Source organism: Trachinotus anak, unplaced genomic scaffold, assembly GCF_046630095.1.
Source record: "Trachinotus anak isolate AG129_WGS33_773 ecotype Australia unplaced genomic scaffold, CSIRO_AGI_Tana_v1 ptg000018l, whole genome shotgun sequence".
NCBI lineage: Eukaryota > Metazoa > Chordata > Actinopteri > Carangiformes > Carangidae > Trachinotus > Trachinotus anak.
The window spans coordinates 10,614,619-10,637,395 of NW_027273869.1; the positions used below are offsets into that span (position 1 = coordinate 10,614,619).

Genomic DNA, 22,777 nt, shown 5'->3' on the forward strand with positions numbered 1-22,777 from the left:
GCGTGTGTGTGTCAAGTGTAGCTGCTCTGCACATACTTAATCAGCACGAGCAAATCACATTGTATGCAGAAGATAAGCCTAATTTAGTCGACTGGCTTCTGAAGGGGTCTTTACAATCTGTACGTTTGAATTCAGTGTCATTTATGGAGCAGCCAAGCCAACCCAGAATAGCCATCAACATTAGCTGTCACGCTCCAGCTATCGTATGGGTGTGCTGTGAAAACACAGCTGAACTCATTCATGGGCGGCCTACCTATCAGGCTGCCTGTCTCTCAGGATCAGCCATGTCTCGCAGGAATTACATCCTCATACAGCTACTCTGAATTAAGGACTTACATTCAATGCTAATGTTCAATGCACTGTGCAGATGATGTTCAGTGTTAGCTTTAGGCCTAGAGATCCTGCTTCTTCCACACTGCAGCATCAGGAAAGGTATGGCAGGATGTGAGTTTGACTTTGAAAGAGGAAAAGGAGCCTTAGTAACGATCAAAAAACCAAAACGAAAAAAAACCAAAGTGAAACATAAAAAAGTTGATACTAATTAATTTCTTTTTGTCTTACTTCTATTTGATAGCTAATAATGCTGAGGTTTGGAACTTAGTAACTAGTTCCCATAATGCTTTGGGGGATGTACAAGATCATTATCATTATATTTAGCCTATATTTGTTTACACTTTGGCAAATTGGCACCATCAAAAACATGCTGAATTTGCATACAGTTTCTGTTTGCAATGCATTCATGGAAGGACAAATAATATCACTGAAGTACTTTGATACTGAAGAAAACTAGAAGAAAAATATGATGACGCTCCAGCAGGTTCTGCGGTGAGCATTTGTGTCTTTTTTCTGTGGTTCCTCTATTAATTTATAGACATTTATATGCAAAAAAAAAAATAACTTCACAGAAAATGGGTGAAATTACTGCTTTAGTCAGTGGAGTCTAGTGGCTTTGAACAGAGTAATGAAACAGCTGTTCCTGGTTAAACAAATAGATAAAATATTATTCTTTGACAGAAAATCCTATCCACAACATTGTCAGACACTTAAAACAACAATTTGAGTGGATGTACTGTGATGCAAACAAATGCCCCAGTCTTTACATTGCTGTAGCTGTTAATTAAATAGTTGCCAGATATATCGGCTATATTGACTGCAGATATTTCTGTCCATGGGAAAAACATGGGAAAATAAAATCCTGGAGTTAACCTTTAACTGCCCCAATGAGTTGTATGTCGTAGCTATTGCTGCTGCTGTCCCCTCAACCCAATAATATCGATGAATCGCATCTAGAATAGCTACACTCTCTATGTATTAAATGTCAAGATTTAATAGACAGCATCTAATAGTAGAAGTTTTGATATAGCACCGAGACAATGGTCACCGAGACAATGGTCAAAACCCAAATCTGTGGCTGGTTTTGACACTCTGAAGGTCAGAGGTCATGAGGAATCCAACAGTCAAAGATTTACAACAGATGATGACGACACATCTGGCCAGCAAACCAGCTCAGCAGGCTGACTTTCTCTCCTCCTCTCCTGTCCAAACACGAACCTGGCTATGCTCGCCTTCGTCCGCCACGTGCTGCCGTCGCCCTGGCAACCGACCAAAACATCCGCCCTCTGTCTGAGTGGTGTGGGATCATCACAGTGGCTTCAACTATGCTATTTGCGCTGCGGCTCAATCTTGATCTAGATTAAAAGCGAGCTCTTTCACAAACACTATTTGACAGAGAAGATTCAGCTGGTTATGGCCTACTGGGTATGAGAGAGAGCAGCAACAACGTCTCATCGTGATACAGTGTGTTGAAAAAATGATCTAGGGAATGTTATTTTTTACAAATATGTTCAACATGATATAAGGTTGCTGGGGGAAAATAATGAAGCTAACTACAATGTTGGGCTATCAGTGGTTATAAATGATGGTAATCAGCCCTGTAAAAAAGTGTGGGTGGAACAACAGTGGACCCATCCACTTAATTGAAAAATAACAAACAGTTCAGTCGATGAAAATCCTTCGATGAGCAGTTTTCTCATGAACACAGAATAAAATGAGTCCCCTGGAAAAGACAATAAAAACACTCCTGTGTTATCAGCACAGAACTGCTCATTTAAGTTCTGCAGTGTTACTCACCGATGCTAACCAGCTATTTAGCTAAACCACCATTTCCTTCAACCATAGGACTAAAAGTAAGAGTGACACAAAGCCAGGTATTTGTCCACAGAATCTAGAGTATGTTTTTCTCCTCTTTGCTTTCTCCCCCCCCCCTTCTTCCTGTTTTCTCCCCAGGTGTTAAAAGCACATCAGCCATCAGCCTACCCTTCTGTTTGTCTCTCTGAATCTCTTCTATCACGGACCAGAGAGTCCGCGTCTGTAGATGTTTTAAAACCTTGAGGGAAGGCATTGTATTCAGCCATCCGTAGCTGATCGCCTACTTTCTGAGTGTGACTTTTGGGATAATAGAGTGCTCGTCTGATGCACACACTTTTAGCTATTATCAGCTGTGGACAGCAAGGTGGATGAGGACAGTCTTCTGTGTATATATGTGTGTGTGTATGTGTGTGTGTAAATAACAGCTGGAAGCCACAACTTTGGACCAAAGGCTGGATGTAATGGAAGCAGCTATCAGCAGACTTGCTGCAGTTTTGATAAGAGCAAGTTCACTGCTTCAGGGAATCTTTCTTCCCCTCTCTTCTGTAGTCTGGGTTATTCCATTTTCACTCTTTTCTTCATTGACACACTTTCATTGTTTGCTCTATCTCAGATTCATTCCCCTCTCTTCTACTAAAAACATGTTTTTGTGCCTCCATCTGTTCCTCTCTGATACAGCCACTCGCTGATCCCTGTATCATAACATTTCAATTGAGTGCAGTTTGTTGGCAGAAAATATAAAAGAAGAAACAATGCGGCCGAGTAAAAATGAATCCAAAAATTCCCTCCTTCGCATTTTCCTCTCGTGATCTTTTTCCCCCTTAACTGATGATCTGTCTCGCACATCTGTGACGGTTGGGTCAGTGTTTTTGTGTTTTTTCTCGTGTGTGCACGTATGTGTGTTATCTCGTGGAAATCAGCAGATGGGAGTGGCGTGTAAACTGCTGTCAGAGCCTGTAGGGCTGCTGCAGGCGGAGCTCTTTACCCCTGATGCAATACGCTGTGATGCTGCCAGACATCATCCATAAAATGAGTAATGGCCGTGCGTGTAATTCTCTGTGTTAAGCTATTATTACATTCCTTTTATGTGAATTCAGGCCTGCCTGAATATGTGCATGCAAATGCGGCACACCAACATACAGAAATGCATGTGTGCCCATTTGCCTTCGGATATTGGCTGTGCACTCCCCTTCGCCTTTGGCTACTGTCAGTGTTATCAACTTACACCTTCAGGCAGGTGTGTTTTATTCTTCCCCTATAGGATTTGTGAGAACCAATTTGAGTTTGAGACTTTGAGACTTTAAGGATATTTTTACAACATTTTGGTATCCTTCAAAAACCTTTTTGAGGGTTGGGTTTAGTGTTTAGGACTTAGGACTTTAGGTTAATCATATTGGGGCTAGATATGTAGTTTAGATATTAGGGGGATGCATTTAAGTCAGTAACGGTCCTCACAAGTGCAGAAATACAAATGTTTATTTGTGGGTTTCAACTAGCACCTCATCATCACACTATCACGAGGGGCAATTCAGGTATTTTCATCCATCATTTAAAGTGTAAGTCCATTAGAAGTATTATATCCTTGTTAAATACTCAATCCTATTTGCCACTGAGCTCAGGAGTCAGGTCAGGCTTTATTGAGCTTTTACTAAAGGACTTATTATTACTGCAGACTACTTCTCAAGTATTACTTTCCTCATTTGAGGAACACAAAACTATTAATTTTTTGTCTGGTTAAATACAGTCATAATAAGGCAGCTCAGGGCTGTTACTATTTATTGAGAATTCTGAAGTCATATCCTATTTATTTGTTTTGAAATATCCATTTCCAAATTCCAATATTTCACAAATGCCATAATATCCTCTCAAAATGAAACCTCTTCTCTAGGCATATACACAACATTTAAAGCCCACAGTGAATTCTGAACTAAATTACCAAATTAAAAAATGAAAATTGAGCGTATCCTGTGCAAGACTCTGCTCGTCCTTTTACCCTACTGAATGTCTTGGCTCTGGTATTATAATATAGTGCCTGATGTTTCCATAGTATCATATATCCAGCTGGTATTTCATACATGTATGTTTATTTCAGTAAACAATTAATGTCACTGTTGAGTAGCTTCCTAATAAGAAGTTTAATATAAGGAGAGTTAGCTGTTATTGTTGAATAATACTCATGGGAAGCAGAGCTTCTATACCTCTCAGTTATCTGTACTGTTTGTCACAAATGTACCACTGGACTATATAGCAGCTGTTCCTGTTCATAAATGTAAATGAAGTCAGCGGTGGCAGATCAGGCATTAGCCAGTGAAACTGCAGCACTGGTGTGGCTTTCAGGGATGGGCTGTCTGAGGTGTACAGCCACTGCAGAGTTAACGGTGCAGCTTTAGTTTCTCTCTGTTCTACTTTCTGCCTCTTGTCAGGCTGTAGTTATCAACGCTGCCTCAGTCAGTGTGGTTGTGCACTTCTTGACAACGCAGAGCTGGCCACTGTCTGTTCTCTTGCTCTCTTCCTCACTTGATCAGTGTCTCCACGAGTCATTTTCCTCTTCTCCTCTCCTCACTTGCTCCATCCCATAACCTCGATTTTTCTTTCATGTTTCATCTCTCCTTTCCTTCTCTCTCCTCACCTCCCTATTACTTTGCCTTCCTGGTTTTTTCCCTCCGTTTTTACCCCTCCAAATTACCCCTCCTTCCTCAGTCTCTCTCTCTCTCTCTTCACATGCCATAGACAGTGCCCACCAGATAAGCCCCATGACTCGAGAGTTTGTCAGCTCTGTCAGGGCTGTGGGTGAAGCCTGTCATTACATCTGTCCTCCTCCAAACTACTCTCTGAAACTCACTAAGGACCTGAGGACTATAGTTCACAGTCCACTGCAGTGTGTATCTGTGTGTGTGTGTGTGTGTGTGTGTGTGTGTGTGTGTGTGTCTGCCTGACTGTCTTCTCGTTTCATTATAACTGTCCTCTAACTTACTTGGCTGAGGCAATGTGGTCTAAAATTGTCTAATTTAGTGGGGTGTGCATATCAATATTGAGTCTCTTCCTGCCTGTAATGCCTTCCACCTAGTCCACTATACAGGACAGCACCTGTCTGCCTATCTGTCTGTGTGAGAGTGCAGTGCAGAACTACATTAAGATTTGGGGGAACACTATCATTCTCCAACAGCTCAATCTCTGAAAAAGAAAGTTTTTCTGATCCTGTACAGAGTCTCATGTAGGCCAAGCCTCAGCTAACAGATACTCAAACTTTCAGACACATGTCTGAAAGTCAATTTAGTGTAATTCACTCTTAACTTACCTGATGCAATAAACCACATCCATATGGTATTTCCGCCTGCCAAGAAAACGCTACGAATAATTTCACATTCTTAGACAAAGAGATGAACTCTCCAGCACATGGGCAATTAAGCACCTTCATTGGTGCCATCATTTCATATACCATTTGATCTACCTGTCTATGTGTCAGTGTAGCTGTCATTACACACATTTTCTGCTAATTCTGCTCTTGTTAGACCATCCTTTACTTCCTCCCTTCCCCTCTTCCCATCTGTCCTCCTCCTCTTTCCCTCATCAGACATATTCTGTAGTTGGACGATTACACAGACCATCTCTGACAACTTGAAATGTGATAAATGACTCTCTCTCTCTCCCTCTTTCTCTCTCCCTCTGTGCATATGTCTCTTTCTCTTGTTGTAGATGTATATCCAAACCACCACCCTGACTATCTCCCTCAGCCTGTCTGCCTCGGTGTCTCTGGGGATGCTCTACATGCCCAAGGTCTACATCATCCTCTTCCACCCCGAGCAGAACGTACCCAAACGGAAACGCAGCTTCAAGGTGAGGAGCACTTGAGCATTCACAGTGAAATGCTTCAGTCTCAGGTGTTAAATTTCCATAATAATTTCCATCTTAATTGGATTGATTTGAAATCTTTTGACTGATGCTAAATATGACTTATGCTGATGAAATGACGGTTCACACTTTGTGGAATTAAGTGAAACTAAGAGGGAAGCCTGAAAATGAGTAGACCTACACAATTCTAACATTTATTATGAATATACAATTATATATGCAGGCAATCGTGACAGCTGCCACCATGTCGGGAAAGCTGACCCAGAAGGGAGGAGACCGGCCCAACGGAGAAGTGAAGACTGAGCTATGTGAGAGCATGGAGACCAACAGTGAGTAAGAGAACACCAGAGTTTTATAATTATACATATAATAAACTAATAAGCTCAGCAATCATATAGCTAAGTAATCTGTACTCAAAGGTCTACCAACTAGCTTGCAGACCTTTTAACTGCATCACACAGCTTTCATTCATTACAGATATACGTGTACACATAGATTAAATACATGGGGATAGGTCAAGAGGTTCACAGCAGACCAGCGATGAATTAGAAACATTGAAGTAAGGTTTAATAATAATACCATATGAGAAAGTGTCCAAGATTCTCAGATAGCACGCATACATAGGAGATGTATGGGTTTGATTATGATGCAGGCAAACAGCTGTCTATATGAGGTTATTTAGTCTCATCCTCGCAGCCAGAGGGTGATACATTTATATTTTCATTTTAATTGCTCGTCACATCAGTTGTCATAGAATCATGCAAACAAACAAATATTTCCACTGTGCACATTTATGCTTCGATACAGATTTCACATAAAAGTTTTGTTTTGCTTTAATTTAGTAAAAGTTTCATTTAAATGTGAAAATGAATTTCCTGCCTGACTTTTTTTTTTTTTTTGTTAGTTAGTTTTTTTTTTTTTTTGCATGGCAAAAACAGCTGAACAAGTGACAGTTCTTAGATAGCATGGTGTGTTTTCTCTGAGCTCCGACAGCGAAGCTCTGTTACACCCACTTCAAAGCTCTATTTTGTGTTGAGCTGGTTCTCCTGTGTCAGCAGCCTGCGGATGAAATGACAGCATAGTGCGTCTGCATGAGCATGTGCGCCTTTGTGAGTGCTCGCATGTGTGTACATGTGTGTACGTGCATATGCATGCTAGTCTTTGGTGTGCATGTGTCGATTTCTCTCATTGGCCGCGTGTGCACAGTATGTGTTTGATCAAATGAGCATATTTCTAGTCTAAGCCACGTGATTCACACGTGTTTCTGCGCGGTCCGTGGATACTGTATGCAGGTGTGCAATAAGTTTCAGACCTGTGAGCAATGCGTTTGTGTCAGCACTTTCAGTGAAGGCAGCAGGTCACAGTTCATTCATTTAGCCAATAGTTAGGCTGCTTAGTCACCTCTTTACATTCTTCACTTTGCAAAAACTTTGCAATTTAGTAAGTTTCATATGATTCAGGCAACAATTTATTCATACAATGGTGATGGCTAGAACGCAAGGTTAAGAGTTGGCAGTTTTTTAGTGCCTGACATTTTGCTTAAGAGTGCTCTTCAGAAAATATCAATAAAAACATTTTTCAAGTCCGAAATAAATGGAAAAGAATTGCATGCACTAATACTCATTTCTTTGATATTTATATATATTTTTTCATCATGGACCTTTTTCCATTACTCCAGCAGTGTGATGGCGAAACAGACATGAAAGACTGAAAAAAGAAATATTAATGAAAGGGTTGTGTGAAAGCATCAGAGTATAACAATAGCTCAGTTAGAGTCCTGCGGTTGCTGCAAAAACATTGACATTTACCATGGAATGCCTGAGGGGACACAAGACATAATGGGTTTGACAAAAAGCTCCAACAACTCAGGTGGACTGTGGTTGTGACACTGTTACGTGACCATGTGTAGCAAAATCTGCTCTCAACTGCTTTCCCCTCTGTTTCTTTCCCTCTTTCCTCCCTTCATTCCTCCAATCTGTCTCTTCTCTTTCATTGTATCTCTTCCATCTCATCCACTTTGATCATTGTCACTCCGTTCCTCATTACTCATTCTCAAACTATCACTTCTTCTTTTCATCTCATCACCCTCCTCCAACAATACTTCCTCCATTTACACGTTTTCTCCACGCCCCCACTCCTCCCTCCACCTTCCACCATATTTTTATTTTCACGCAGCTTCATCAACTAAGACGACATATGTCAGCTACAACAATCATGCCATCTGAAGGGACCACAGAAGATGGAGAAGGGGATTGGACAGGAGAGGGGGCGTGTCTTGGGGCAGGGCCAAGCAAAAGAAGAGGCCGTCATTCAAAGCCTATTGGCTGGAGAACTGGCAGACAGACCGAGCGCCCAATGGAATCCAAGCATGAGACATTTTGTATTGTTCCGCATCAAACCACAGAGAGTTGGGACCACATAAACAGCCAGTCAGTGTGCCTGCTTTCCCGCTGCTCACAGCTCATTGGTCCTACCATGAACTTACCTGTTTTAAAAAAAGAGACAACATAAAAAAAAAAAAAAAGTGACATACCATAGGACACTGTGGTGGACAGAGTAACTATTAAAATCTACAAAAATGAAAAAATAAAAAATCATAAAAAGGAAAATATAAAGAAAAAAACTCTCGGAAACCATGTAGACATTATATCTAAAAGGGCAAAGGTGGGGCCGGGAAAGAGATTTAACAGATTACATTTTAAAAGATATTTAAAAAGAGAAATGTAAGAGAAAATCTATGAGACTCAAACTTGTTTGTTGTTATTCTCTACTTGTAAGTATTTTTGTGGTTGTGACGATTTTTTCATTCTTGTCTCACCGTTGTCTGATGGATCGCCCTTGCATAATGAGATGAGTGTGTTTCCTCCTGCTGTCTTGGCTAACCGGGTTGTAGCCTTGGGTCGTGAACCTGTAAAATGCCATGGTTGAAGCATGCCAGTTTTTATACAAAAAGGAGATTTATTTATAATAAAGGAATGTTTTGCAAATGTGTAGATTGGTGGTCGTGCTTTTGAACAATGAGGAGCTCGTGGAGTGATCACTTTTCCAGATTAAAGAAGTCAACAACTATTGTTTTACAGTTTCAGCAATATTTATGTGAAAATGGAAAGCTTTGTGTTTTTTCCAGTTATGTTGTTACACTTTATATGACACTAGCATAAGACATTTAGAAGTAGCAAATCACACGGTCACAGCAACTAAAAAACATCTATTTCTGGTAACATATTAGCACAGTTTCTTTTGTTTATTAACTTAAATCTATTAAATGCTCTTAGGCGTCCTCTGCTCTTCTCCTCAACTCTCTTCTCCAAAAGAAAAGAAGTTGATAAGAGAAACCTGCCAGGAGGAATCCTGGGTAGGAGATTGTGAGAGTGAATGATAGATAGAAAAATTAGAGCAAAGTGGACAGAATTCCCCTTTCGGTACACCTGCAACAATCCACCAGGCATCCAACCTTCAAAAATACATGAGGGCTAAGAAAGAAACAGTCAACTGCCTCGGCAAATCTGTTCGTATTGGAGAGGAACAATCGATGATGCTTAAGGCAAAGTGAAAGGGCAAATCACGCCATTTACAGGAGGAGAGCGTGCTCCACACACAGATGTCAGATGAAAAGGTGTAAAATTCTGTGTGTTTTCTTGTGAATTTGTGTCCTTATGCTTTTTGTGGTACGTTTCCACTCTCCTCAGAATGCCATGAAACATTCCCTTGACGACAAGGTTGGCACGTTGACTAAACAGAAAATATAAACCCAGCAGAAAAGGCCTTTTTTTGCCCATATGCATAAAATCACAGGTACAATATCTGCAGCCAGCATTGTGTGTTTTTTCAACTGAGAAATCCCACATGTCCTCGAGCAAAACATTAAAATCCCACCTATTTATTTACTGGAAGCTGCTTGGGAAAGACTCTCATGACCCAAAGCCCCATGGAACTTCTTTATAAGCCAAATGTTAACTTTCACAGACAGATGTGTTGCCAGCAAACAACGCCGGTAGATCTTGTGTGTAGACCATGACGACGTGTGCCTATTTCATTATCAGGAACAACTTTTGTTACAAGGATTCTTTTTTTTTGTTCCACATGGAGGACTTCAAGATGAAAGCACATAAATGCAACACGATGAATAGGGACTGTGAGAGTGTGGAAACTAATCAGAGCTGTGTTTTCCTCACTGTTTAACTAAAATGTGCTACTAGCATGTCTTTGAGGCTGAATGCTCATGTCAGCATGCTAACATTCAGCTAATTGGCACTAAACACAGCTGGAAATGTTTTAAAAAGTTACCTGAAGAAAGCTCTTTATGAAAAGTTAGGGGATCATCCAAGTTATTACAGTTCTTCCTTTCAAATTTTATGGCAGCCCATCGAGTAGTTGTTGAGACATTTCAATCAAAAACAGCCAATGGTAACCTCAATACGGTGCTAGAGGAAAGGTCAGAGGATCGCCAAAGTCATTAGGATTCATCCTCTGAAGATCAGAAATGTCTGTACAAAATTTCATGACAGTCCATCAAATAGTTCAGTCTAGACCATATTGATGGAGCATCGAGGCGCATCGCTAGCATGACTTAAATAGATGATAAAAATTGCTGATACATCTTGAATTTGTTCCTGTTATCGTTGCAGTTAATTGGCCAGACTTTCCCCATCTGAAGCAGATGTTGGTATCTCCGGTTTTCTGTCTTGCGACTGATTCGTGTAAACAAAGGGTGGGTTAGCTGTCTAACAAAGTGACGAGATGGATGACTGTCGAGGGATCTAGGGCCGCATCCTTTGACGCTTGTTTGTCATCACACGTGTAAATCTGTCTGAGAGTCATCCAGTGTTTCTTGAGAGGAACCAGATGGTTGATGTTTTGACCCTGTTGCCACTTGGTGAGTGATGCAGGATGGATGTGTGTGTGATTAATTAACAGTGAATCAGATTGACAAAGTAGGAGGTGTGGAAGACTGAAGTTCAGCCATCAACCCATTTTAAAAATTTTATTTTATTTTATTTTATTAAACAGACACTTTTCTGAAGGTCAGTCATTACAGCATTCTTGAAGGCTACTATACAATGGCCGCTTTATGTGACAACTTTGACAATATATGATATATATAAACATATATTTCCAGGGGTGTTATGTTTGAAATATCCTATGATGAAATTTTATTTTAAGAAATGATTGAAGCAGATGCCCTCAATCATGTAGTTATTGTAAACCTCCCACTCTCTTTCTTCATGCAAATTTCAGACTAAATGCAAGTAAAAATTCAGTCGGTGATTTTAGGTCAGGGTGTTTCAGGTGTGAGTGCAAATCCCCCGAGTCCAAACTCAACTGAGCAGCACAGCTCATTACAGGAGTAAGACAGCAAACAGAGCGCCCAGACTGTGTGTGCACTGTGCGGGAAACAAGCAGGTTGATTATTGTCATTGCATTGCACACAAGACCACCTGTGTATATAAAAATAAAATACATAAAGTAACTACTTCTAATCAAATCATGATCATTTCATATTTAAATTGATAATGCATTTGCACATAAAATCACAAATTATTTGCCAGATTTGGAAAGTCATGTGTTTATAGTAGAAAATGTTGCCTAATAGGTTGCATTAATTTCCCAAAAGCATTTTGTTAGTTTTGATCTTCTTTTGGAGGAGACAATCAACTAGAAACCTTTGTGTCCACTCAAATTTAAGTTCATTTGAATTTTGTTTTTCAAAGATGTTTAAGATAGAATTAAACTTCTTAAAATGAGCTAAACATGTGTTTTTGTTCTAAGCATGTTATTTCAAATTGACAATAAAACAATCACAATACAACAGATAATCAAGCACAATTTCATAAGTGATCCAAGGTGAACCCATATTAGGGAACACACAGGAAGTCTGGCCTTTTCTTGCATTGACCTTAGCTTTGAATTATGGGCTTTCTAAAGGTGACCTGATTAGGTTGTTCCAGTGGGACCTTGTTAGGTAAACAGCACCTAATGACTGTTCTTGTTAAGAGAAAGCAGTGCCTCACTGTGCAAAATATAATGCTGGACAGTCAGGCTTAACAACTTAACTTAAAGGGAGAAAAGCCAAACTATTCCTGTAGTTTTCTCACTTACGATTTTCCATCTGTATATTTTCTGTTGCAAACTGTACGGTCGGCTGTGTAGGACATCCTTCCCAGCAAAGGCAGTAATCCACGTTGTCTCCAGCCCACTAATTCAATTACCAACCTCAGACTGTTGCCAGTGTGGCCAATGAAACAGAAAACAGTGGGCGGCTGAAGAAAACTGCTCTCTTTGCAAAATCACATTCTTCCCACTTGACATGACTGTATTTAAATGTGTGTGTGTGTGTGTGTGTGTGTGTGTGTGTGTGCGTGTTGTTTGTGTTGCAAGAAAAAAACAGATGGTCCACCACTGTGTGTCCATGTGGATGGAGAATCAAGGCTTTGATGAAACAGGGCTGATCTGCTTGTTGGATGCTGTTACCATGGTATCCAGAGCAGATGTCAGAGCCAGTGAGAGGGTCCTGATCTGACTCGTATTTATCAAGCATCTCAGAATCACTACTAGGAACAACACTGACACCTCAACTAGACAGAAAATACCACCATAGAATTTGAGTAATGTATTACGCCTTCTCCTGGTACTCTCAGGAAATGGTGTTCTCCTTAAAGGGTGATTGACACTCTGTAAAATTAAATGATAACATCTTCCAGTCTTTCCCCAGCAGTTCTGTGGGCAAAAAGATAACATACATACTGTGGAAAAACAGGTTTTCATATGTATTTTAATATTTCTTTGGCTAAACATAGGCCACGTCTCCCGATCGGAAACCAAAAAAATAATAAAGTTTTATTTTTGGTTGTGGTACTGTCAGAATGCACATTAGATTTCACCATTTTCCAGTCCCCGCAGCCCTTAGTTATACTTGTTGGTCAACCTGTACATGTTCACACAGCATGTATCAAAGCCCTTGTAGGCAAGTCTCCCCACTCAGCAGCTGTCTTGGCAACACCTTTGGGCGCTTATTTCGGGCTAACAAGACCAGGCCACGATCTAAATAAATGGCGAGAAAGCCATAACTTCAATCTCAATTGTAACAGAGACATAAAAACTGAATCACTTATTAAATCGGATAAAAAAAAAAAAAAAGGTTAAATAGTTTGGTGTCTTTGCCCCAAAATAAGATTGAAAAAAAACTTTTTTCCACAGTTTATAGTTCTACTACGGATGCACAAGGTTTCATGACACCTTTTATCAACTGTAGCCAACTAACTAATTAAGCTAACATATTGCAGTTGTAGCCAATCGATCCTTGTGTTATAAGTATGATAAGCGAAAATGCATCAGTCTTGCGTTCTAACATAACCCTGTTTAACTGGCTAATTGCTTGGATTTCCAAAAAGTATATTTTCCCCTTTAAAGTTACAAGAGTTTGGCCAATGTTGCACTATCTCTGGTAATGCTAGCTGGGGTTGCTGGAGTGTGAACTTCCCAGAATCCAACGAAGAGCAGGGGAGAGCTGCAGATGTTCTCAAGCTAACTGTTAGCTTTACATTAGGGCAGACAGACACAAATAATCCTTTCCTTTCATTCATGCTGTTGTGCTTTTGGTTTTTGAAAGGGTAACAAGAGACACCATCCTTGTTACTCTTGACCAGAGCCTTATGCACACTGTTTCAGTATGTGGCAAGTACTTTTCTTTTTCTGCGACTTTCTCTTCGTCTACAAACTTTATATAAATGTTTCATGAATATGAATATCTGTAAAAACAGTACAGCAAACATCTTGGTCGTGAAGATGACCTGTAGTTGGGTTTAAACCAAGTTTAAATGACTTTGCTCTTCTCTCCTCAGGCACTTTATAATAGAATTGAATTTCTCCATGCAGATTTACTGTATAACTGTCTCCATATCATAAACCTTGAGCAGATAACCATGTAATCTGGAGTTTAGAGGAAGATTGTTTTTATATTGAATTTATTCATTTATTCAGATATAATTTTTACTCGATTTGGCCCAAGTGGAAGCATTTTAAATTTTATTTTTGTTTTGTTTTTTTTATCTCATTGATAATATGATTTACTGGTACTGGAGAGCCTAAATCGTTTTTCTTGAGAATAACAATTCTTTTATTTTCTTATTTCAGGTTCAGTGTTATATCTAGTAGAACACCTTGCAAATATGTGGGTGTGTATGTGCGCGCGTGTGAGTGCATCATCTGAATTATCGGAAGTTGGGGAACAAATTTAATTCCAAAGCTTCCAGGTGCCACTGCAGCAAATGCAAACTTTCTCCATGCCACTCAACAGTCTCAGTCTATCTCTGCACAATGGCAGCTCCAAGACACCTCATATTCAGAAACACTGGCTCATACACAAATACAGAATATAAATAAATATTAAATAGAGAATAATGGAAATGCAATGTTATCGTTATTTGTAGTGATGACAGTGACAATTTTCTCCAAAATCAAAAACACCCCTGCCTCTTACCTATTATATTGTTAGTGTTATATAATTTCTCAGTACCCAGGTCGTCTTTTGGGACGCGAAAATGTATCAGTTGCCCTGTGGCTGTGTGTGTGCGTGTTTGTGTGGTTGCGTTCACTTCCATTGATTCCTATTTGTATGAATGCGTGCACATTTGTTCCTGTCAGTCCTCTGTGCATGTGTGTGCGTGTATAAACATACCCTGGTGAGGAGACGGGACACCTGGGAGAGATGCCAACGACAGAAATGTCTCACCTGCCAATCAAGCTCTCCCCACACTGTGGTGCTGAGGAGGAGGAGGAGGAGGAGGAGGAGAAATCTGAGACGCTTCCATCCCCTTAATGAGGAAGGCCTCCACTGGGGAGTAAGGAGTGTTTAAGGAACGGAACAATGATTTGAGAGGGAAACAAAGAAAGAAAAACTGTGAAAAACAGCCTGTTTCTCTGTTTTTAAGGTTTCTCAAGCAGCGTGTGAAACCTCCCAGCCGAGACTTTATCGTAATTAGCTCTGTCAGATGGCCTGTGCCAGGGGAAGCTATTACCTTAAATAGACTAACCAGTGATACGGATCCTGGTTCTTACAGATGTTTGCATGCCTGTTGAAGATACAGCTGGCTGGCGCCGGTGTGGGCACTTTTCCAGTTTTGTGAGTCTGATTACTGATGCAGAATTAAAATAGATAAATTGGGAGCTCTCAGTGAAACCAAGTGTTGAACATAGAGCTCTGAGTGTTACACACAGCAACACACTGCACAAGTAATAAAAGAAAAGAACACAAAATGATACACAATCGCAGACTAACAATCAATAAGGAGTTATGTGAGGATTTAGCTGTAAACAGAATAAACCGTGTTGTTAATACAGACTCTTTCGATCTATTTGCATTAAGACCAGATATACATGTGTTAATCTTACACCTCATGGATTTCTATGAACCCCTTTTAATTCCAATAAATTGTAATTTAGTGAGTGGGGGGGCAAGTTTTATAGTTATTCATTAAATTGACTTGTTTTCATAAGTTAGAATAGGATGAGGTGAGGCGGATGAGTGTGTTTGACTGTTGTGTGTGTATGTGTATCCAGTCCCTGAAGAAGCATATGTTGCTCCATCCCTGTTTTCTGTGGCATGAACAAGTTCAGTAAAAATCAGATGATTCAGGTTTTTGCAGCTTTGAAACCTGACTCACAAGATGTGAGACACATCCAACTGGCTTTTACAGCCAAAAGTGTGGTGTTGTTTTTTTTTCCCTCACAGAGAAGCATTTCTGCTTTATTTGACATGCATGTCTTTTTTAAATCTATCAATAGCCCTCAAAATTTCATCAGTTTTCTGTCAGAGTGTCATACAATTAATTTGGCATGTTATACGTAATTTACTTCTAACATTCGTCATTTCAATTCATGTACATACTGTTGTCGGAGCTTCCAATTTGTTGATATTTTCCAAGGTTTGACAACGCATAATTTGAAAACATGGGTTTGAAATGTTTGAAATAACCACAAATGAGTTCATTTTACACATTCGAACAACTACTTCCAACAAGTGGCGTCCCGACAGCTTGTGTGCAGACAATCTTTAATTTATACATCACAATTGAAATGCACTGGTAGAGTCTCTATGGTTCTGAATACACTTTAATTCTGCTGTGCAGTTTGTAGCATTTCTTAATTCTGAGTCATTTCAAAACACCATCTGCTAACAGCACATAGGTTAGGAAACCTCTTGATCTTTCCTTTTTTATATTCATGTGGAGTTGTTCATGAATAAGGAATGCTAAGAGAGTTGTTTATATGCGGGGAAAATTAAGACCTAATTTTGCGGCTTTTTCGATTTGTGGGTATATATGATCGATATAGAAATCGATATCGATCGATACATACACTACTGTATAGACAGCTACTGTATAGCTTTCAACATATCAAAGAAAACACGGACTGTACTTGTTTGGCTATTGCTAAACAGGATGTTGTTTATGTATAAATGTGAGCTCCCACTCAAAATCCATCCATCCAGTGGTGTTCGGTCTTCTAAATATCGAGGAGCAGGAGATAACACCATAATCCCATGTCCTCCTCTTGTGGCATCATAACAGGACATCTGTCGCTGAAAGGCAGATTAGCTGCCGGACTCTGAGGTCACATGTTGACAAGATTACGAGGTGCAAGGGTGACAGGTCTGCGGCTAACACCTATGGAAGCAGCTGCCGAGTTGACTCACAGTTGTTAATAGCTTCTCTGTTGCCTGCACGGTGTTAGCATCTGGCGCACGGGTTGGTGGAGGATAGCGACCCTAAATCTTGTGAAGAGAAGCAGAGGAAAGGTTGCTATAATTTCAGAATGAAGAGAGGGAGGAAAGGCGGAGGAGGCTGCAAAGAAAAGGAGGCTAACTGGGAAGAGGACAAAAGGTAGAGTAAGGCAGGATAACAGATTACACAATGAAAGGATTTGTGGCTGCTAAGATATATACTAAAACCACACATCTGTTACTCTGACATCCCTCTGTTTATAGCACTCTACATGTGGCTTAATGCTCCCTGAAAGAGGATGAAAATGAGGTGATGGCAGAGGGAGGGAAAGACAGAGAGAACTCCTCTCAGTTTATCGCTCGCTACATGGTAGCAGGCTTAGCTTCTGATTAGAGCTTGCTACATGCGGTTAACATCTGCTGTAGCATGTGGTCGTATACAGTAAATATTAGCTGACAAGCTAAGCTGCGAAGAGGGAATGGCAAAGGAGGAACAGGTGCTTTCGAGAGGCCCATTCTGTGTCAGGCATTAACACACCGCTCCTTTTCTCATCCAGCTTCTGTGTACATCTGATTTAGCTGGATTACATTTACACCTTGCTTGAAACACGCTTGTAGCATGTACTTTGAAAATGGTTTTCGTCCTCACAAAGCGCTCTCGCGTAACATTAACAGGATTTAACATTTACAGTGAATACGCTGGGCTTCTGTGTTGTATATCCGCTTGTTAAAAATTGAATAGGGTTCAGCAGATCTACAATGTGTAAACAGCTTGGTCTCGGTTGGTGAAAACTGATGTTCTACACAAGATGCCGTCAGCATAAACACTCATAAGGGCAGAAATTCTGATGACCACTGTATAAAAAGTACCTCTTGACTCTTGGTCTGAACAACAGTATCAGTCATTTCAGTGTCCTAAAATGACAAAGATTTATATTCAAATGACAAAACCCTCAAGTGGCGATAGTAATTATAACAAGACCAAAGGAGGAAGGCAGGCGATGTTATTATACAGGGACAAAGTCCACATAGGTCAAAGAAAACAGTGGACTGCGACACAGGAGATTGCTATTAGTTTTCCATTTCCAGCCAGCTGTTTGTTTGAAAGCATGGCCAAGATCATTGCTTAGCTTTAACCATGTGTTTATTATTGTAATCATGATGTTATTTGAACTCTAACCATGATTTTTCCTGCACTTAACCAAGTTGTTTTTCTGCCTAAATCTGACCAAGATAGATAGGCAGGCAGGCAGGCCGGCAGACATAAAAAACCTAAAACAGCAAACAGCTCTGATTGCAAGTGTGGCTAACACCCATGGGTGTCATCTGCTGGGATGAGTCATCTCTCTCAGTCGATGCTATAAATAGCAGCATCTTACTGACAAATTACATCTGGTGGTTAATACTGAAAAACATCCCCTCAAAGCAATTTTCACTGTCACCCAGATGTGATGGTTGCATGTGTAGAAAAACAGAAGAAAACATCTGACTCTCCACAGACTGAGTTACATTTCTATAAAATCTCTGTTCAAAAGAGTACAGCTCAACGGTGACAGTATGAATGGACAACAGAGAGGATAAAAAAAATGCTTTGGAGGGTAAGGAACTTCCTAAAAAGATGAAGGACTTCTCGACAAGTGCACCTGCAGTCTCGATGAGTCAATCTCATGGCAAGAATCCAAAAAAAAAAAAAAAAAAACATTGTCTCCTCACATTTGGTCGACAATGGGAAAGGATGTCAAATCATGCGTACGTCTCCCTGATGAGTGTAATTGCTTTTCAGGCTGTGCTCTGCCAGAGAGATCCTTGACAGTGGAAACTAAAGATCACACCAGCCGTGTCGCCCATCCACACGATGACGTTCTTGACCCACGAGTCCTCAGTACTCATGGAGTGGACCACAACCATTTTCAAACTTGGCCGTCTTAACTATACACATCTGTCAAGTTTCATGACTCCATCTTTCACTGTTGTGACTCACTCACTCACTGTCCACAAAAAAATCTGTCCACAGACATAAGCAGCTGCATAAGTATTCAAAACTGCCTCTGTGGTTGTTCCCGCTACAGTAGGTGTATCCAGGAACACATTTTACCATGATGATGCACACACACACACACACATTCACACACAGGCTCACAAGGTGAGAACAACACCAGCCCCATCGTCGCGGCTGGTAATGAAGCTGACACACAATCTTGTCCTTGTACTTGGGGAGTGCAATACACCGAAGGTTTTGTCAGTGATTTGTCACACACCTTTGTGTCTGAACAATGAGTGGCTTTGCTGTTGTTACTGGTGCTGACCCAAACTTTCTCCCTACAGTGTAGAAGAACTGAACAGCAGAGGAGAGGGATAAGGTGGAGGAGAGAAAGGAGGAGGCTAAAGAGTTAACAGAGGATGTCAAGTTTAGACATGAAAGATTATGTCAAAGCTCATATCAGCAGGATATGTAGAAAGGCTGAGGCTCTTTGTCTGGGTTTGACTGAGCTTTTATTAAAGTTTGTACAGCAGATCATATCATCCACCAGTGGTGTGATGGAAGGTTTTTCTAGACTGCAGCAGTATTAAAACAGTCTGAAATCTTGTGGTGGATTTTCTTGGTGAAACATTGGACACAAACACATAAATAAAAACACAGACACTGATCAGACCCAAAGATTAATAAAAAGATTGTTATTGATCAATAAGGGGACAAGGCCCGATCAAAGTTGGCAAGCATAATCATTCCTTGTCCCAACTATACAAAGTCAGACTAATCCTTCGCTAGGACAAGACACAAGGAAATGAACACAGATTGGTCAAAAATACTTATCAGCTCATGTTTACTACCAATAGCAAACAACCACTGTGTCCTTAAATACAAGACACCTAAAGATGTATGAAGACTTAACCCTCATGCAACTCATTGACCTCTTTCTTATAACCTCTCAACCTCTTTAAACATTAACAGGATGAGAGTAAGCCGGATTCTTCAACACATTTACTACTAATGATGCAATCAATGTCAAAGGAGAAACCAATGAGAGGTCAACTAAAAAACTAACCTCCACATTTTGTATTAAAAATGATAAACCACCCATTTGGTCTTCTATTACTTCAACAATCTACAATGGCTTCCTTTTTTTCTTTAAACTTTATTTTCATTGTTTGGTTTATTGTTTGGTGTAATTTCTTAGCCCTTTAATTTAATCCACTGGATCCATGGTAATGTGCGTTGGTCAATGTGCTTATTTGTTTTGTAAGGGTAGTGATTATTGATTAGGTCTTTGGGGTCATTCTGTCTTTGGCCAGAATCAGATTACAGTTAGATTTATCCATTGTATCCAACACGCTGGGAGACATTTATTAATTTTTGTCTTTCTCTCTATAGCATGCTGTGAGTTCTCCCAAAACCTTTCTCTTTGTCTGTTAAATTATGTTTTGAAAGACACAAAAGACAGTTCTTGTCAAATTTTAACAAGCCTTTCTTCCAAGAACAAACCCAAATGGCTTGCACCAAAATTAAAATGAAACAAAACGATCATGTTGATTCAGATGAGTTTTTCAGCATTTTGACAACTATCTGAAAGCCACTCTCATTAGAGTGCCAGAGAGTCTGCACCAAGCATCAATAGTGATTGTCAGGAAGGATGAGATAAATGTGCCTGAACCTCCTGAAGTCTAAGTCTGGCCTTTAACAGCTCTCTGATCAATGAGAAATTCAGTAGGGCTCATTTTCATTGGAGACTTTTAATCCATGGTCTGCACACTGCTTCAAAGGCTTTTCCATCCAACCAAGTGTAAAATTCTTGGGGAAACCTGTGATTCTTTTAGGCACCAAATCAAAGACACTGAATATTAACGAAAACTTGAGCTGTACTGCAAAAATGCCACTATAAATGCCACTCCACAGTAACTGAACCCATACGTTTCATGTCTATGCACACAAAGACAGAAGTGGCAAAGATTCACAGGGATGATGGATAACACTGCTTCCCATCTCGTCTCACCCAAAATGAACAAGGAAATGTGAAGTGAAGTTGGCAAACACAGCTGGGCTGGATGAGGAAGTGTATGACCGACTTAAGTGCATCTGCTGTATGTGGTGGGATATTAAACCAACTTGTCATGGTGATAGGAAACCTGTTGGAAAGGAAAGAGAGTCGAGACGAAAAGAGTAAAGAGAGTGACAGGAGAGAAAGTGAAATGAATTCAGAGTAAATACAAATTACAGAATCATGTCATACAAGTGCATTCATTATATTTTCATTTGCGTCTTTGTTTCTCTCCCATATTTTTCGTCACTCTCTGGATCTGTCTAATAAAGCAGAAGTGGTTTTTGAATTTATTCAAAACATATTCATCGAATAGACGGCTACACAACATTTTGCTGTTTAAATCTGATGAATCTATAGGCCCCAGTGCAACCTCCAGAGGGTGGAAGAGACAGTTCAACTGTATTAAATTAAAGGGAAAAATCCATTCAGTGTATGAGGATGTGTTATGTGACTGATTCATTTTAGAAACACCTCAAATACTTACATCTTAGCAGAGGAAGAAAATGTTAAACATTGATCAATTGATTGAAAGGTGGCAAGAAAATAACAGAGTTTCATCAAGGCAATACAATCATGTTAGGCAGATTTCCAACTTTGTGGAGACATTTTTGTTAACCAGGAACATGCCTTTGCAGCATGACTCAAAAGAAAGACCTGATGTGTTTGGTGCCAGAATCAGCTCACCTGCCCAAGATTACTGCAAAGAAAAAATTAAATTAAATTAAAATCTCCACGCAGGTTGAGAGCGAGAAGGGAACCCTACTAAGAGTAAAACAATTCTCTCAGCTTGTTGCTTGGATGCTGGAGGAAGGATAGCACATACTGTGCTGTTTGAAGATTAGCTACCATTGTGACTGCCAGTGACTGAGACGTGAGAATAAAAGCCCAATGGGCATCGTTTATAGAACATTATCAGAGAAGCCAATGGACCTTTTGTTGTTAATAGACCCTCAATTCAACCAATTCAAAAATAATTATAGACTATTCAAACACAGTGTAGGCACAGTGCTGGAGTAAAACCAAGTTCTTCCTCCACAGACAAGACAGTCAAAGTATTGGATGTTCTCGATGGCTTGAAGTTTTTCACGCTCTTATTAAGACTAGTTGTTGGTAGTTGTTATCAAGACTTATATAAAAGGGCAGCAACGCCAAACTCTGTGTCATCTCAGTTAGTAATAGGAATCTGCAAATGGTTTCAGGCTATGTGAAGGCAAATAAATTCAATAATTCAATAATAACTTTCATTAAAGTTAGAGAATGCTTCCTGCCACTGATGAAAGTGCAGGGTCTCCACATATCTTTTTTTTTTCTTCCATTGATCATCATTTCCTCTGTCTTGGAGAACTTTATGTATTTGTCATAAAAGACTGGTGATCTATTACAGCATGCAAATTCAATTTTTACTCTGACAAATGAGAGGTTTATTGTTTGGCTTTTAGTGTGAAAGTCTACATAATGGTACTTGACTGTTGTCAATTGTCTTAGGTGGTCATAACAGGCTCCGAGGTTACGACAGAGCTGCTTATTAAAGCTGAAGTGAGGCCATTCAGTGCAGTAAAAAAAAAAGAAATAGAAACATTTAAACCGGGACATTCGTGCTTGTGCATTTTTCGGTAAACATAGCAACATCATTTAGTGACCTTATTGTGATATTCAGAGCTATTGATTCAAAAGCCGATCCACAGCTTTACAAAGGTTTAAGGGAACAGCCACAGATAAAAATGTGGTGTCTTTTTGTATTCCGCAGCGATCGATTGGACTATGTGCTCCCCCCCTCTGTAATGCACCTTGGTTTCTCAAAGTCTAAGTTGAAAAGAACTGCAGTGGACTTTGCTTGGACCGTCTCTGCATTAAAATGCCCAAACTATATTTGGCATAAGTGCTTTGCTGATTGAGCCCAAAGAGTTGTGATGCACTTTGGTTTCACCTGGAAACTCATACTTTTGCTTGTGTGTTTACAGATATGTCTACACATATATACATTTTTGTGAGTTGAGGCATCATGTGTGTATCTATT

The 22,777-nt window shown here is 39.9% G+C and overlaps 1 protein-coding gene across 4 annotated transcripts in view; it reads left to right on the plus strand.

The window, feature by feature from the left end:
- The window catches only part of grm8a (glutamate receptor, metabotropic 8a), a 294,574-nt gene that overhangs the window by 207,398 nt on the left and 64,399 nt on the right, over positions 1-22,777 (plus strand). For 2 of the 4 annotated variants that reach the window (XM_071502891.1, XM_071502890.1), the window contains exons 12-13: positions 5,845-5,985; positions 6,224-6,333. In XM_071502891.1, the coding sequence (XP_071358992.1) occupies positions 5,845-5,985; positions 6,224-6,333 (251 nt within the window). Of the gene's footprint in view, positions 1-5,844; positions 5,986-6,223; positions 6,334-8,175; positions 8,992-22,777 lie in introns of those variants that run through there. The other 2 variants (XM_071502894.1, XM_071502893.1) reach the window with 2 other exon arrangements.